Source organism: Panthera tigris, chromosome F3 (genome assembly GCF_018350195.1).
Source record: "Panthera tigris isolate Pti1 chromosome F3, P.tigris_Pti1_mat1.1, whole genome shotgun sequence".
In the NCBI taxonomy this organism is placed as follows: domain Eukaryota; kingdom Metazoa; phylum Chordata; class Mammalia; order Carnivora; family Felidae; genus Panthera; species Panthera tigris.
Window position 1 is genome coordinate 43,041,152 of NC_056678.1, and position 17,725 is coordinate 43,058,876.

A 17,725-nucleotide genomic window follows, 5' to 3' on the forward strand; every position below is an offset into this window, starting at 1 on the left:
ACCCAAGTCTTTTTTTTTTTTTTTTTTAAATGTTCATTTATTTTGAGGGGGTGGGGAAGGGCAGAGAGAGAGGGAGAGAGAATCCCAAGCAGGCTCTGCACTCACAGTGCAGAGCATGTCTCGGGCCTTGATCTCAGGAACCATGAGATTATGCCCTGAGCTGAAACCAAGAGTCAGACACTTACTGACTGAGCCACCCAGGCGCTCCCCCAAAATAAAACTCTTAATTTAGCTCCCCCAGGCCCATCTTCCCCATGATCTGTAATGCCCCCAGTCCTCCTCACCTAGCTGCCAAGGCCCTAAATTCAGGAGTCACCCTCACTTCCTCTCAACTCCACATCTAATCCATCAGCAAATCCTGTCAGCACTACTTTGAAATTCACCAACTCTCTATCCCAAATTGACTCTTCTCACCATCCCCACACTATCACCTCCCTCCTAGACTCCCGCAGAGACCTTCTCTGCAGGGACCATCTCTGCTGCATCTAGTCATCCAGTCCTGCTTCAAACAGCAGCCAGAATGACCTTTTTAAAATGTAAATTGGAGCACTGCAGTCCCTTCCTCAAAAGCTTAGTGTGATGGCAGCCCCATCACACTAAGAATAAAATCTGGAGTTCTGATCGACTTTGACGCTCAGTTTCTCCCTGTGAGGCCCTCTCTGCCTGCCTGCTCCCTCCCTTTTCCTGCCCTCGTCTGGCCCTGAGCCGCTGCACTGTCGCTTTTTGTTCCCGGGTCTGCCTCCCTAGCTGGATCTTTGTCATTTTAGTAGCCACACTGCCTGGTTGCCCTGCCTGACCCAGAGAAGACCATGAGCGTGGTTTGTTGAACAGGCACCTCAGTCTGTTTGTTGCACAGACGTCCCAGCCACCGAAATTCCCTCCCGACTTAAAAATGCTGCCTCCTTTTTAGGGGCGCCTGGGTGGCTCAGTCGGTTAAGTGGCTGACTTTGGCTCAGGTCATGATCTCGCGGTCTGTGAGTTTGAGCCCCGCATCAGGCTCTGTGCTGATTGATGCAGGCTCTGTGCTGATTGATGCCTCGGAGCCTGAAGCCTGCTTATGTTTCTGTGTGTCCCTCTCTCTCTGCCCCTCCCCCAGTCGTGCTCTGTCTCTGCCTTTCAAAAATGAATAAATGTTAAAAAAAAATGCTGCCTCATTTTTGACCTTTCAAGTCCAATCTAATCTTTGCCCCCACATCCCAGCCAGTCAGGTTACTTCATTTCTGCCACCTCTCTCTGAACTCAGAGAACCCAGCCTCCTGGGCTTCTCTTGTTTCTCTTCTCCCTGAGCAAGCCCTTACTATACTCCCAGCTCTCACCCCCACGCCCTCAGGGTGGTTCAGATTTCTGCCCCATTCAGCCAAGAAATTTCCTCAACTAAGACTCTTGCCAGAGTCAAGTTTAACTTTTAAAAGGTCCCCTGGGATTTATCCAGAACGGCAGTGACATCTCAAAACCACTTAGAAACACCGCAGATGGGTAACACTTCCCCCTGTTTACTACTGAAAGTCCCTGGGAAGCCTCACAAAATTTCCTGGTGTGAAATAGGACACCCCACTGGAGAGTTTTGAAAACTTTTGGGTGAAATGCTGGTACAAGGTTCACACCACCTCCTTCTTGCATTTGGTGGGTTCTGAGCTATGGCTCTGCTCTAATGACTTAACAGTTGTAAGGCATCTCAGAGGCTCAGTTTCCCCTTTTAGAAAATGGGGCTGGTTAAATATCATTAGGCAGTAAACTTTTTAAAACATTTTGTTAATGTTCATTTATTATTGAGAGAGAGAGAGAGACAGAGCATGAGCATGGGAGGGGCAGAGAGAGGAGATACACAATCCGAGACAGGCTGCAGGCTCTGAGCTGTTAGCACAGAGCCCGACATGGGGGTCGAACTCAACAAACCACGAGATCATGACCTGAGCCAAAGTCGGATGCTTAACAGACTGAGCCACCCAGGTGTGCCGGCAGTAAACTTTGTAAAGTTTATTTATGTATTGGAGTGGGGGGTGGCAGAGAGAGAGGGAGACAGAGAAGCCCAAGCAGGCTACATGCTGTCAGCTGGGAGCCTGATGTGGGGCTCGATCCCATGAATCTCGAGATCATGACCTGAGCTCAAATCAAGAGTCAGAGGCTCAACCGACTGAGCCACCCAGGTGCCCCTAGGTGGTAAACTTCTTAAATGCAGAGATCGTTTGAATTTGTCTTTGTAACCCTCAGCCCGGTACGTGGCACAGGGCCCAACGCACAACCCCAGGAGCTATATTCTTTGTGGATGGAGGCATGTCACTCTGTAGCACTGGAAAGCACGGTACATGTTTGTTGATAGAATTAATGAACGAACCAGATCTACTTTTGACGGTAGCGTAACGAAAAAGGACATCGTTTATAGTAAGACACGCTGAAAACGAACAAATGTTACACCAACTTAAAGGGCTGTATTAAACATTACCTAGGAGTTTGCACAAGGTTTGGAGTCAATCCTAGATTCCAATTCGAGATCCAAGGCTGATCGGCTGTGAGTTTAAGACAGATTACTTAATCTCTCTGAGCTTCCATCTCTTCACCTATAAAATGGGGATTCTACTACTCACCTGATCAAGTTGTTCTGAGGCTAAGATTTCACTGACAAGTGTCGAAGGCCCAGGGCAGCGCACCAACGCATATCAAAGTTTCCAATCGTAAGACCCCTACTGTTATGATTTTCATCTTGTACACCAGGTGTCTTCATGTGAGCATCGACCAATTTTGAAAAGGATGGTTTTGTTTTTCTCAAATGTCATTTATTAGAAAATACAGTTCCAGAGAAAGTAGCAGATACAAGGGAAGTGGATACAGTACACAGACCTCTTTCAATCAGGGGCAGAGAGGGTCAAAATAAAATGAGCTACAGGCCAAAAGCCAGTAACGCATCTATGGTCCATTCACCTGGAGGAGTTCTGCCCCTGTTCCCCACTTCCCCCAGCCCCTCCCCCACAGTGGCCACCTTACCCTTGACATTTTTAACCTAAAAGAAAAGTTTACATTTCCTTGCTCCCCTGTGGCTTCAGTGAACGGAGCTTCTTTCTCTGGTTATGGAATGAGTCAGCAAACGGGGGAATTTCTGATCCTTGGAGCTGAGAAGGAAGCTGGGGAGGGATAGTTCAGAGTCTCCTCGATTCCCTCCATGCCCCAACCCTGGGGTGCATCCAGCCAATTCCGGTTTAAATATATCAAATTCAAAGTCTCTCCCTTTTTTTTTTTCCCCCCAAAGGATACAACCCTTTGGAGTAAAGCACAAGAGTGAATCCGAAATCCACCAGGTAGGGAATAAAAAGTGTAAGAGACAAGAGACCCCGTCTCTCGCTCCTAGCTCAGCTCCCGGGGATCAATCACCCCCCCTCCGATCCAGCCTTCTCGCCACCAAAGAACATCACTGGAGTCCCCCACCCCACGCCCCTTTTCCTCAGCTTAGGGCATCCCTTTGGCTCCAGACTAAATAAGTTTATGGCCCCAGAAAATGAGGGAAATTCTTATTTAAAAAAAAAAAATGTGACAGAAGTGGAGTTTGGGAAAAGCAGCACACAAAAAAGGGGGGTGTGGCGGGTGATGGGGCCACACTGGCATCTGCGGCCTAGCCGTCTCCTTCCCAGGGCCAGGATGTCCTTGGGCGGGGTGGGTGGGGGGACCAAATCTAAGGGCTGAGGCAGCACTTTCTCCCACCAGGGAAAAAGGAAGGGAGAGAGACGTGTGGAGAAGCACCCCCAGCATACCCTCAGGGACCAGATGGTCCCCAGAAGGGTCGTGAGAATGGAGGGGTAGAAGACCGTATTCGGGGCACGTCCTGGCAAAGTCGGGGAAGACGGAAGGAAAAGCTCCCCCTGAAAGAGCCCAGGTCCCTGAACACAGGTCCTCGGCAGGGCCCCGTTCGGAAGGCCCTCCCTTACACCCGTAGGTATCACACCGCTCTCCTTTGGAGGCACAATCAGAAAGGCCCACAGCAGGCCTCAGTCCAGCACACCAGACCCTCCCCGCCCCTCCCCGGCCTGCCCTTAGAGAGGGAGGGCTCTCACCCAGGACCCACTGGGCCCCTCCCCAAATAATTCCTATGGATAGAAAAACACAGATGAGAAACAAACAAGCGAACAAACAAAACCCTAGGGGAAAGTCCAATAAGAACCTTAATCATACAAAAAGTCCGACGTCTTCCTCTTTTGCCTTCCGAGGCATATGCAAGTCCCTTCTCACGAGGCTTCCTGTCCAGTCAGGACAACATTACTATTTCATTTTTTAAAAATAAAAATAAAGATATCCACCCACCCTCCCTCAAAACGCTACTTCACTCAGCCCGCCCCACTCACCCCCAACCAGGCGTTGCTCCCTTGACACAAGGTAACCTTAAAACTTCGCGGCAGCCTCACAGCCGCTCAGCACAGCCAACCCAAATGCCGCCGGGCAGAGGAGGGGACAGCAGACAGCATCTAACTCTGCCCGCCTCCCGTCACAGGGGCCTGAGCCACCCGGACAGAGGGGAGGCCCGCCAAGGGCTCTGCCCTTTCACAAGGAAAGGGCACATGGAGGAGGGAAGAATCGTCTCCCCCGGCACCCCCAGCCGCCTGGGGTCCTGGGCGGGGGTTGGTGGGGGGGGATGGGTCGGGCTCTGCTGGGCTCACAAGGTCTCATGACTTCGAGATCCCAGTGCGAACCAGCCAGTCTTCTCCTGGGCCAGGTCCAGCTCTCGAAGGCGGATGTGCACCTCCCCGAGGAGAACGTTCTCCCAGAATCCTTGCTCGCTCAGCACACTCAGCTGCAGCTCCCGCTGCTGTAGGTCTCCCTTGGGGATCCCGTCATACACCAGCTGCGAACAGAGATGGGGAAGATGGGGGGACACAGAAGAGGGAGATGCTTAAGTCTGTGGAGGTTCGATCTGGCGGGGGCTAAGATGACTTCTCTCCCCAGCCCGAGTCCGCGGGATTAGAGAAGGTACTTGGAACCCAAGAAGAGCTTTACAGAACTCTGCTCTTTGGGGCAACCTGGCTGGCTCAGTCCAAAGAGCAAGCGACTCTTGATCTCGGGGTTGTAAGTTCAAGCCCCACGTTGGGTGTAGAGATTACTTAAATATCTAAAAGCAAATGAATAAATAAGTAAATAAATAAAGAACTTTGTTCTTTGCTTAGAGTTGAGGAAGGTGAGGACTTTTTTTTTTTTTTAAGTTTCCTTTTTTCCTTGGGGCACTTGCGTGGCTCAGTTGGTTGAGCGTCTGACTTCAGCTCAGGTCATGATCTCATGGTTTGTGAGTTCGAGCCTGCATTGGGCTCGCTGCCGGCAGCACAGAGCCCGCTTCAGATCCTCTGTCCCCTCTCTCTCTCTGCCGCTCCCCCACTGGCGCTTTGTCTCTCTCAAAATAAACTTTAAAAACAAGTTTCCTTTTTTCCCCGGTTTCTTCATTTTAGACAGAGCATGTGCAGGAGAGAGGGGTAGAGGGAGGGGGAGGGAGAGGGCAGGAGAGGGAGGGAGGGAGGGGGAGGGGGAAGGAGAGGGAAGGAGGGGGAGGGAGAGAGAGAGAGAGAGGGAAAGAGAGAGAATACCTCAAGCAGGCCCCATGCTCAGTGAAGAGCCCAATGCAGTGCTCTATCCTACAATCCTGGGATCATGATCTGAGCCAAAACCAAGAGCTAGATACTCAACCAAGGGAGTCACCCAGGCATGCCACAGGTGAGGGCTTTTTATTGGGGCCACGGCTCATTATCAGCAAAGGACCAGCAGGCTCCTCCTCCCCACGGGACAGGGCCAAGGCCATACCCCAGCTGTGGACTCCCTGACCGAAGGGTCAGCAAACTTGTTTATGTGAGGAGCCAGACAGGAGTACAAACAGTCTGGTCTATGTCACAAGCACGCAATCCTGCCGCTGCAGCATGAAAGCAGCCACAGACGACACTTCCGTGATAGGTGGGGCCGCATTCCAATACAACTTTATTTACACAAACAGGTACAGTTTGCCAACCCACCCCAGCCCCTCCTCCACACACCATCTCATTGTAGGTGGGGTTGCAGGTTTTCCGGGCCACTTTGGTTTTCTTCTTAGTCGTTTTCTGAGGGTCAGGAAGGAGGTAAATCTTCACGTAGGGGTCTGGGTCATTTCCATCCTGCAGCAGTTGCTACAAAGGGAGTGCAAATTTTACAAATGTTACAAAAAGAAGATTCATACGTCTGTGTCCCTATCACCATTCCTGTGATCACAACCTGATCCAGACTCTTCTCCCTCACACCTGGCTTCTTACAAGGCACCATAATTTGTCTGCTTTCCAGCTCACTCCCTTCTGATAGAAATATCTACCATGACAATATTAGGTGTCCTACCAAAACATCAATCCGATTGCCCATTACACCCAGTCTATACTTTTCATACAAATGCTCGGGGCATGCCATAACTTGGTCTGTTTTGACTGAGCCACCATGTCCCCAGATATCTTCCTGCCTTGCCCAATGTCTTTGTCTATTTTGTCATTTGATCCAAGTAACCCCCAAGAGGTGCAAAATGAGTCAGAGAGATATTAAGTTGCTTGCTGAAGGCCAGCCAATTAGTGATTCATCCAGCCTGATCCTTTTTAATTAGATCTTGTCATGCCTCTGCTCAAAACCCTCCAACGGTTCCCATTTCATTCTGGGTAAAAGCCACAGTCTTGACTGTGGGACTCAGGTTCTGGAGTGCTGTGCCCTTTGCAACCCCAACATCTACTATTCATTCTCCCCTTTGCTCTGCAGCCTTCAGCCACAATGACCCCTTGCAGTTCCCAGCATGCCCCAGGCAGGTTCCTGACTCAGGGCTTTGGGATTTAACTGCTCCCTCTACCTGGAACAGTCCTCACCTTGTTCCGTCTTTGCTTGAACACCTTGTCATCAATGAAGGCTTCCCTGACCACTCTTTATAAAAATGTCACCACTTCACTCCACCCCAGTATTTGTTCTCTGCTTTATTCCTCTCCAGAGCACTTACCACTATCTGACCTGCCATATATTTCACTTGTCTGTTTGTCTGTCTGTCTCTTCCTACCAGAATGTAAGCTCCTTGAAGGCAGGGATTGTGTTTTGTTTACGCTTAGATCTAGAGCTAGTAAATCAGTGCCCGGCACAGAGTAGGCACCTGATGAACATTTATTGAATGAATGAATGAATGAATGATGAATGAATGAATGAATGAAGTTGTCAGAGTGAAACCCAGGTTGCTCTGATTCCAAAGTTCATGCCCCTGCCACACACCAATGCCCCAACCCACAACAGTCCAGCACATGGCAGGTATTGAATGCAAGTTCCCTTCCCCTTCCTACCAACAATTTTGTGATTCTATACTGCCTTATGCTCGAAGGACATCATGTGGCTGCCTTATCTCTACAACCAGGTAATAAACCCTTTGGGCCTCTTCCTCATAATAATCATCATAATTGCCACAACACTAATACCAGGCATTCTGTTAAGTGCTCTGTATGCGCTATTTCCTTGAAACCCTCCATAACTCTACCAGGTAGATACTAACATCTTCATTTCAACGAGGGTCGGGACACTTAGACAACTTGCCAAAGACCGCGGGTAGTAAGAACCTGTATCTGGCGGTGCTTGCCTGCTTAGTCATATCTCAGGCCTGGCCTGGTAGCAGGGCCACCGGGGGTACTCAGTAACTTCTGTGGTTACCCTCATGAGAGGAAGGGAGAAAACTTCTGACCAGTCAGAAAACTACCGGAAGAAAGATACAGAGCCACGTGAAGGCTGTGTGCGTGTACTTACCAAGCCCCGAATATGCATCACCATGATGAAGAGTTTATTGTTTTTGTAGGAGATGGACAACTTCACCTCCCCTCCCACCTTCCCGACGGGCCGGGCCCATGAGCCGTCTGGAGGGACAAAGAAACCAAGAAAGGTCACGAAGGAAGTCTCGTCCCCAGCTGGTGCCAGGCAGTTGTTTCCGTGGTCCTCTACCCCTTCCCCCCCACCCATCCCCCAGGATCTCCCTGTCAGGTTCTTGATATCAGATGGGGGAACTGTCAAGTGATGTCTGTGAACATGATTCAGAATCAGGTTGAGATGTTCTATCCAGTTTGTGTGGTGTAATGAGCAGGCGGATATCCAGTCGCTGGGAAACCTGCACGAGGAGCCGGGGGCCCCACAGCCTGAGCGGGACACCAGATTCTCCAGCCAGTAGGCGAAGAGACAGAGGCCGGTCAAGGGAAGAGAACTGGGGGGGGGGGGGGGCAGGAGAGATGACCTTTGGGAATGGTTCAGAGAGGTTGGCAGGAGCGTCACAGAGAAGGCAGCGTACCTGAGGACTTAGGAGCTGGGCTGGTGCCCGTAGCCTTGTCATCTCGGGGCAGGGGGTGGAAAAAGGTGTATACCAAATCACACTGAAATGACATCAGACACAGAGTCACTCTTCAAGAAGGCAACGGACCCATAAAAAAAAGGCAAGGGACTATTCCAGATTTTAAAAAACTTGATAAAATGGAACCAAATATCTTTTGCACTTCTTATTTGGATCATGGCTCAAACCAACCAGCTGTAAAAAGAATTTGGGGGACGACAGGGAGATTTTCAATATGGACTATATATTAGATGGTATGATTTCTATAGTTATATAAGAATACATAGTATTTAGGGATAGAATGTCATGATGTCTGGGATTTAGTTTAAAATACTTCATACAAAAAGAGATGAAGCAAATATGGCAAAACATTAACCGTTTGGGTGATGAAGATATAGGCACTCATTATACCATTTCTCTGCTTCTGTAGATGTTTGAAAGTTCTCATAACAAAAGTTCTTCAAAAAGGAAAAAAAAAACCTAAGTCACATCAGGTCAAAAGCAGTCTGTTCTTTTGTGCCGCCCCCTCCCCTATGGACACACATACACCTTTCAAGCAGAGAAATATTTGAGCCAACTCTGGACAGAGCCCATGAATCCTACTCTCAAGAATGGTTCCTAAGTCTGTCAGGGAAAACAAAAACTAAAATGTGTGAAAATACCTACTCTAGCGTTAATAGTGAAAAAAAGGGGGGGGGGCATAATCTCTCTCTCAAGAAACAAATGGTTAAGGAGATTGTGGCATTGCAAGTCAAAGTATAATTTCGTACAGATATTCAAAGTGCTGCTTATTATAAACACCAAGTGAGAAAAATATTATCTAGTGATATTGGAGCTAAAGCAGTAAGAGTCACATTTGCCTATAGACAAATAGGAAGGAAACACAGAAATGGGGTTAGATGATGGGTCGGAAGGGATGGGGCTCCTGATGCCTACATTGGTTTTTATGCCCATTATAATACCAAATTACAATGCCATTTGTTTAAAAAAAAAAATCTAGGTAAGTACACACTCAACCTGCTCAAAAATCTCCTTTCCTTCCCAAGGTTCTGAATACTAGCACTCCAAGACCGCCTCTGATATCCGCCCCAGAAGGCACGCGTTCAAAGCATTTACCAGCACGACCCCAGGCGCTGCAGCCACGCCCCTCCCTCCCTCGCTGTGCCGGCCACCGCCCTCCTCGCAAATCCCGTCCTTGACCGCCAGGGGGCGCGCATCCTCCCTGCTTCCACTACATACCCCTCCCCCCCCCACCCCCCACCAAACCAGACCTTCCCCGAACAGCCCACAAGAGAGAGCCCACTCACCTCGGCCACCTCGGGGGCTGCGTGGGTCAAGTGCCAGATGTAGCGGTTTAACTCCTCCCTCCGCCGCTCGGCCACCGCCTCTCCCCTCGAGCGGCCAATCACGAAGCGACTAGGGAAGCTGGCGGGGCAGGTGGGCCGTGGGAACACCCGGAGGGGCAAGAAAGGAAAAGAGAGGGAAGAGGCGACAGGCTTTAGCCACCTTTCATTGGCATTTTCGGCGACCTGACCCACATGTCTCACTAGCCGGCCCCATTCCTCCCGCAGCTCCCGGGGCCTGCTCCAGCGACACACTCCTTCCCGCAGCATCTCGCACCGCAGTTCCAGGGATGCCAGGCAAGAAAACCACGCTGATGGGCAGCGTCCTGTGGCTCCCCGGAAGTGCCTCGGGGGCTCTGGAGGAGCTCGCAGTTTTCCCCATCAGGGTCAAAATTCATTTGAAAAATCATTTTAAAAAACTGTGGTGACATACACAGAACGTAAAATTTACCATCTTAACCATTTAAAAAAATTTTTTTTAACATTTATTTATTTTTGAGACAGAGACAGAGCATGAGCGGGGGAGGATCAGAGGGAGGGAGACACAGAATCCGAAACAGGCTCGAGGCTCTGAGCTGTCAGCACAGAGCCCGACGCGGGACTCGAACTCACGGGCTGTGAGATCATGACCTGAGCCGAAGTCGGCCGCTTAACCGACTGAGCCACCCAGGCGCCCCATCTTAACCATTTTTAAGTGTATGGTTCAGTGGCATGAAGCACATTCACGGAGCTGTGCAGCCATCACCGCGCCCCTCTCCAGAACTCTCATCTCACACGACTGAAACCCTGTACCCGTTAAACAACTCCCCATTCCGCTTCCTTCCTCCAAGCCCCGGTAGCCACCATGCTACTTTTGGTCTCTAGGAATCTGGTCACTTGTAGGACCTCATATAAGTGAAATATGACACAAGATTTATCTTTTTTGTGACTGGCTTATTTCACTTGGCATAAGGTCCTTCAAGGCTCATCCATGTTGTAGCATGTGCCAGAATTTCCTTCTTGTCAAGATTTCATAACATTCTATTGTATGTATATACTAAATTTTGCTTATTTTTCTTTTACTCTTTAAAAGACCAGAAACTTTGAGGGGCTCCTGGGTGACCCAGTTGATCAAGCATCTGACTTCGGCTCAGGTCATGATCTCACGGCTGGTGAGTTTGAGCCCTGCGTCGGGCTCTGTGCTGACAGTTCAGAGCCTGGAGCCTGCTCTGGCTTCAGGGTCTCCCTCTCTCTCTGTTCCTCCCCCACTTACGCTCTGTCTCTCTCTCTCTCAAAAATAAATAAACGTTAAAAAAAAAAAAAAGAGAAGAAACTTTGAAACAAAGATTCGGTCAGTCCTCTTAGACCCAGTTTTCTCTCCTTCTGGCAGGTGGGCTCAAGCTTATTTTCAAGACTGGGCTGAGAGAGTCAGGAGATACCGGCCAGCAGGGGGGGCACTTGCCATCACACTGATCACCAGGCCAAAAAAAGCAAACAGATCTTGGAAAGGGTACTTTCAGGATCCTGCAGTACCCCCCAACCCTCCCCGCCACCCCCCCCAGCCCTCCGCAGCTCTGGTCTCCCTCCCCAGGATCTCCCTGTGCTGAGAAGAGAGGGGACAGCTACCTGGGCAAGAGGGAAGAAGGAAAGAGCAGCCGCAGCTTATTGTGTAATTCCTGGAACTCTTCAAACGTCCGTTGGATGTAAGTGGCCTCGTGAGCATTCTCTCGCATCACCTTCACCACATAAACCTGCAAAGGTCCAAGTCTTAGTACCTGCCAACCCCTGTGCACCCAATGAAGGGAGTAGGTAAGGGAACAGAAGAGGGGGGTGTGTGTGTGTGTTGGGGGAATACACTTTCCAGAAGGAAAAGAGCAAAAGTGCCTCCAAAGAAGAAGAGGATAGACATTACACGTGCAGGAATCTGAAAAGCAAAGATTTCCTATACATGTTTCATAGGATCTTTGACCCAGAGGGAATAACCACTCAATTCAGCTCCCTGATTCCAGCAGCCCACTTGGGCACGGGAGAGGGAAGTGGTCTGTGACTGCGTGGCTCCTGGCACGGGATGCTCACAACTCCAGTGCCCACGTGTGGATGTGAAGAGACAGAATCCCAATATGCTGGGGGCGGTGGGGAGCAAGGCAGGGTCATATTGGAGAAGACACTTACATAGCCCTTGTTGGGGTGGAAAATCTTCTCGTGGCGGCAGAGGAAAACATCACTGATGCGGCCAGAGCTCTTGAGCGTGTGTGTTCGGGGGGCAAAGGAAAGGGTCAGCCGGTCGTCTGAGCCTGTGAATTTCATCTGAGCCAGATTATGGATGAAGAAATTGAGCTTTGTGGCTACACTGCCCAGGCTGGACTCAATCAACCTGTTGGTGCAGGACGATGGGAATGAAAAGATGTAACCATGGACCCAAGTCCCCACTGGCTGGACAGAGCTATCTCAGCGAATATCCTCTGACACCTGAGACCCACACGCAGTTCAGACAGAATCATTTTCCTTGGGTAATATCCTCGTAGAGTGCTTGACGGGCACGTGATCATCTACATGCAATTTATTCATGTGAATCCTGGGGGCTTATCTCCCCTTTCTGCCCTCCTGAGCATCTTTGGATGGTTAAACCAAGGTAGGAAGGAATGAGGGATTCCACCACAGGGTCAGCATGTAAAGGTCTTTATATAGTAGACATCCAGTACAGTGAAGCCTCACCAAGCACCGTTCAATCTAGAGACTTCTGATCAAAAGGAGAGGTTCTATGTTAGAACACATCGTCAAATGTGGGAACATGGAACCATGGAACTCCACATTTTGATAAACGGAAAGGCTCTGATCCAGAGAGCCGGACCCTAAGGAGAACCCACGATCATCCCATCAACAAAGTCTTTGACCAGCACCTAGCAAGAACGTAAGTAAGAGATTGCAATGGCTCTGTACACAAAGCTCGGCACCAACAACTGAGTCAGAGAAGTCAAGTAACCTCCCTAAAGGCAGAGGCAAAGTCAGGATGACACGTGTTGTCGACTCTAAGCTCTGCCATCTGAGCTAAGCCTTTCCTGTCTCCCCAGCCCTACTCCTCCCCATCCTCCTCCAGGCAGCCCGGACATGAACTACTCGGGGTGGGCAGCGCTGTCCTGTGCACAGGGTATTACCTAGTGAAGTAGGTAGTAGCATTGGCCTCTGTGTCCTGAGGCCTCAGAGCATCATACACGTATTTGAGGTCCTCCAGGTCTGAGAGCTCGGGGATCCCACAGGACAACATCTAGGAAAAAAGCAAAGTTGGGAGAGAGGGCACCTGGAACAGCCAGGAATTCTTGGTGCTTCTTCCCCTGCTATTTTCTATAGCGAGGCTCCCTAACCCTCTTAGAAGGCGGTAGACAGATGCCGTGGGCAGTGGCTAGAAGGCCACAGGAATGGAGGGGCTGGGGCAGGAAGCCAGACACTGCACAGATACCACGGTCACCAGTAGTCTGGGCCCTGCCTTTATCTAGACCTCAGAGAAACAGATCTCCAGAAATCCTCTGAAGCCAGACAGGGGAGTCTTAAAGAAGGTGCCAGATGATAAGAGGGAGGGGTTCAGAGAGAGATGGAACTCCTCACCAGGCCCAGAAGGTTGAGGAAGAGGTGGGTGTGCTTGCGAATGAGGTTGTAGGCTTGGCAGCAAAGGTCAACAAAATCATGGAAGCGGCTGGAAGGCTTGTCACCCCCGTTGATGACATACGCCATATCCGAGGTGAAGACAAAGGGGGCACGGTCCCTGGGCCAAGGGGAACATACAGGTAGAAGGTCAACATGGGGGAGGAAGCCCACCTTGTGGGGTTACATCAGAGAATGATTCCCCTCAACACTTGTGGGAACCTGGGGAGACGGGGCTCTAACTTTATCCTTTTTCTCTTCCTACCTTAATCTTAAAAGATCCCCAGAGGGGCACCTGGGTGGTTCAGTCGGTTGAGCATCTGACTTCGCTTCGGGTCATGACCTCACGGTTCGTGAGTTTGAGCCCCGCATCGGGCTCTGTGCTGACAGCTCAGAGCCTGGCGCCCGCTTCAGATTCTGTGCCTCCCTCTCTCTCTGCCCCTCCCCTGCTTGTGCTCTGTCTCTCTCTCAAAAATAAATAAACGTTAAAAAAAAGAAAAAGAAGTTTTTAAAAAAAGATCCCCAGAGACATCCTTCATTGATTCCCTGTCTGTGAGCTACCAGTATTTTTTCCTGGATATCTAATCGTGTTCCCTTTTGCCGTGGTTTGGGCCCGTTTCCCTTTGCTCGTTCCTCAGCACGGAGGGAGAAGAGCTGGTCCCCACCTTCATCCGCAGGCCTCGCAAGGACTTGACCTCTGTAGCAGGCTTCCCTTCTCCAGAGCTGCTCAGCTCAGGGACTGAAGTACAGCCCCTTCCGTTACAGGCTTGTGTTCAGTGCTGAACCATTTCTACTGACCTCCCTGCCCTACGCACACAGCCTGGCTTCAGGAGACCACTTACCGCTTGATGTTGCCAAACATCTGTGCGTGGCCCAGGAAGCGGCCAAAATCTATGTGGAACATGTGGCCCGTGGTCTTCAGCATGATATTGTCATTGTGCCGGTCACAGATGCCCAAGACGTACGTGGCCACGCAGCAGCCAGCACAGGAGTAGATGAAGTTCTCCACAGCCTGGGAGGAAGGCAGGCAGATGGGAGGGCAGGACATAAAGCCGGATCCGAGGGACTGCAGGGGCCACAGCCAGACTGAATTCGGCCCTCGTGAGCCCCCACGGCACCTCACACCTGCCCGTTCAGCCTTCATCATGTATGGATATACACACTCAGGCACATAGAAAGTTCTCTCCTGTCTTACAGGGCATAAGGAGACAGAGGGCTTGTAAGTATATCTCCGCCACTTGATCTGAAATTCACCTTCTTCTGCACCTTTGTTTCTCCTAGGGACACTGGTTGGAAAGCCCATGAGCTCATCTGGAGCCCAGACTTGACCAGCCCAGACGGAAGAGACCTTGTTAGATAGGAAGACTAATGCTTACGATGTTCCCGAACGGCTGTGACCATCTCGACTCAAGCAGAGCACTGAGGCAGTCAACTCAAGGATCCATTCCTGACCCTGCTCAGAATCTTCCAGGCTTCCCCCTGCCTCACAGACACCTCCCTTACCCACAGTTACTGGCAGCAGCTCAGCACTAATCTAATTGAAGTCATTTCACACCAAAGAAGAGCTGAGCCAGCTCAACACTCCTAGCGGTGTTTTACACTTGAAAATCGGACATCTCTAGTCGGTAAACTGCGTGAGGATATTTTTAAGTTTAAAGCAGGGGGAGAGGGGCTAAGGGGTTCGGTCCACCTTATGTGATCAGGTCAGCCTCCGTCCCCTTATTTGTCTTTCCAAGAGGTAAAAATAACGGAATTAGCACATGGATACCTTTCACCCTATGAATCCTCTTTGTGTGGTTGATAGAATTCCTAAGAAATCAAGAAAGACCCATCAGCAGAGGGTAAAAACTGTCATAGCCAATGAGGAATGTACAGACTTGAGAATGAGAGAAAGCTTTCCAAATAGGGAATGTGTGCCGCCCCCCCCCCCCCCCAGCCTCCTCCTGCAAACTTCCACTCATCCTTCAGGGCCTTGAGTCCCAGGCCCTCCCAGTTCCCACAACCCCCCCCACCCCCCCACTGAGCCCCAACAGCCCCACTTGCTATCACTGTTCACTCAATGCTCACTCTTTTCTCTCCCCAGGGTTTTGGGGGTCTTCTCTCCCTGGAGCTTCTTGGCCATCCACAAGGCCTGTTTCAAAACTAGCCGCACAGGGGGGTGCCTGGGTGGCTCAGTTGGTTAAGCGTCCAACTCTTGGTTTCAGTTCAGGTCATGATTTCACGGTTGGAGAGTTCGAGCCCCACATTGGGCTTTGCACTGACAGTGCAGAGCCTGCTTGGGATTCTCTCTCTCCCTCTCTCTGCCCCTCCCTTCTGCCCTTCCCTTCCTCCCTCTCTCTGTCAAATAAATAAAAACTTAGAAAAATATATTAATTAAAAAAAAAAACTAGCCACCAGAAACTCCTGCCACTTGTCTAATTGAACCAGGTGACTAATCCACAGGAATCTAAGAACAGAAAATCTATAAAATCACAGAATGCGCCTTCTGGAAGAAAAAGACTATTCCTAGGAAAGGGAAATAGATGACTGAAGACAAACCTCTCAAGAAGGAACACAACCCGTCACCTCCCAGTCTGGACCTTCATGTCTGTCAGCTTGTTTTCCCGCCACAGATATTCCTTCTACCCCAAATGCATCCTATCTTGACCCACGGGCATAGTGATATGCCCGTGGGTAAGTGACTCAAGTGTCACCACCAGAGTCATGTGGAGTATAACTGCAGGAAATCTCACCAGGTCAAGGGCGCTCTCCTGATTTAAGGGGCTTTCGCTTGAAGGCTGTGGGAAACTCTCTTTGCTGAGAGGCCGGGAGACAAACAGCTCTCAGCTCTTTCCTACTGGAAGTCATCAGAAGAGACCACCGGCACTATTCTAGCAGAAAGCCTAGAAGAGCTGAGAGGCTACCTTTGAAAGACTGATATTAAACACAAAGACACAGAGTTGGTTTCTCTGTGTATTCTTGCTGTACGTACTTCTATCATGTTTTTTTTTGACTTTTTATTACATCGGCCAGAAGAAATCATAATTCCAGCACCAAGCACGGTGCCTCTGCATGGTGGCCATTTAATACCTGAAAAATGTACGTTGCTAATAAATAGCATATGGGATGGAGGGGCGGGAGGAAAAAACCCATATTGCTCCTCTCCAAGGGTAGAGGATCTGGAATGTGGCAACGTAGAGAGGGTGCGTTTTGAGGAATGGGAAAGGGAACACGTGGCTGGGACATAAGTTATCATAAGAGAGGAGGTATGGTGGATGATACGGTAGGGGCAGGCGGGGCGGGATCACCAAAGGTTTTGTATAGCGGGCTACGGAAGCTGGACTTACCTTTTCAGACACAGGGAAGTGACATGAACGGTTTATACTTTATTTTAAAAAACACAAGCTCTGACATCAAGCAGAGGATAGCCACAGAAGGGGAAGATAGAAGGATAGAAGGAGAAGCATTCCAGTGGCTCAGGGGACAGATTCTTTCCTCCCGGCACAGCTGAGCCGTCTCCTCTGTGCGTGTGCGCACCCCACCCTGCCTCGCCCCTACCACCAACCCTACCTTCTCATACTCGTCCTCCCCGGGGTTGTGTTTCTGCAGCCAGTCCGCCAGGGGCCGGTCCTTGAAGGAACCGGTCACCCCGTGCTCCACCTGGATCTTGCGCAGCGTCTCAGCATTGGGGATCATCTCCACCATCCCTGGGAGAGAAAGCACGGGTAGGGCACTCCAGGGCAGAGCGAAGGGGACCGTGGGGAGAGAACCACAGGAGCCTCGCTGGATGCTTCCCTGTAAATTAGGCTCTAGGATATTTGGACAAAGTCTGATAATAAGGGGAAAAGGATAGCACTAGGAGGAATACCATTCCCCAAGCCTCATTGTCCACATTGGGCGCCTGGGACTCTTTGGTCTCCCTTAGAAACAAAAAAAGAGCAGCGGCTATGAACTAACTTTTACTATGGGAATATGCGAATCATTCATATATACGTATGAACATGTTACATACACACACGTACGAATAGAGAAAGGTATCATGAATTCACACATAACCATCACCCAGCTTCAAAAATTATCAACATTTTGCTAATCTTGTTTCACCTATTTCATCCACCCAACCTTCCCTCCTTCTTGGAGGTTTTTTTTTTTTTTTCCTTCTTTAAAGTAAGCCCTGCGCCCAATGTGGGGCTTGAACTCACAACCCTGTGATCAAAAGTTGCATGCTCTACCCACTGAGCCAGACAGGTGCCCCGTTACGAATCCCAGACCTGTCATTTCACTCATAAATATTTCAAGTACAACTAACAAGGACATAACGACCATGCCATTAGCACATCCAAAAAATTAACGATTATTCTTTACCCTGAGTCAGTCTATATTTGAATTCCCTCCTAGCGTCTCAAAAAAATACCTCTCTATGGTTGGTTGGTTTGAATCAGAACCCAAAGTCTACACAATA

At 49.9% G+C, this 17,725-nt stretch overlaps 1 protein-coding gene across 2 annotated transcripts in view; it reads right to left on the bottom strand.

The window, feature by feature from the left end:
* Positions 1-2,407: 2,407 nt before the first annotated feature.
* The window catches only part of PIK3C2B (phosphatidylinositol-4-phosphate 3-kinase catalytic subunit type 2 beta), a 65,979-nt gene continuing 50,661 nt past the window's right edge, over positions 2,408-17,725 (bottom strand). For both annotated transcript variants that reach the window (XM_042975690.1, XM_042975689.1), the window contains 11 exons: positions 16,834-16,970; positions 14,127-14,296; positions 13,249-13,405; positions 12,801-12,910; positions 11,818-12,019; positions 11,272-11,396; positions 9,631-9,748; positions 8,285-8,366; positions 7,753-7,859; positions 6,000-6,128; positions 2,408-4,828 (listed from right to left, as the gene is read on the bottom strand). In XM_042975690.1, coding sequence (XP_042831624.1) covers positions 4,640-4,828; positions 6,000-6,128; positions 7,753-7,859; positions 8,285-8,366; positions 9,631-9,748; positions 11,272-11,396; positions 11,818-12,019; positions 12,801-12,910; positions 13,249-13,405; positions 14,127-14,296; positions 16,834-16,970 — 1,526 coding nt within the window. In that variant the 3' untranslated portion in view covers positions 2,408-4,639. The remainder of the gene's footprint in view (positions 4,829-5,999; positions 6,129-7,752; positions 7,860-8,284; positions 8,367-9,630; positions 9,749-11,271; positions 11,397-11,817; positions 12,020-12,800; positions 12,911-13,248; positions 13,406-14,126; positions 14,297-16,833; positions 16,971-17,725) is intronic.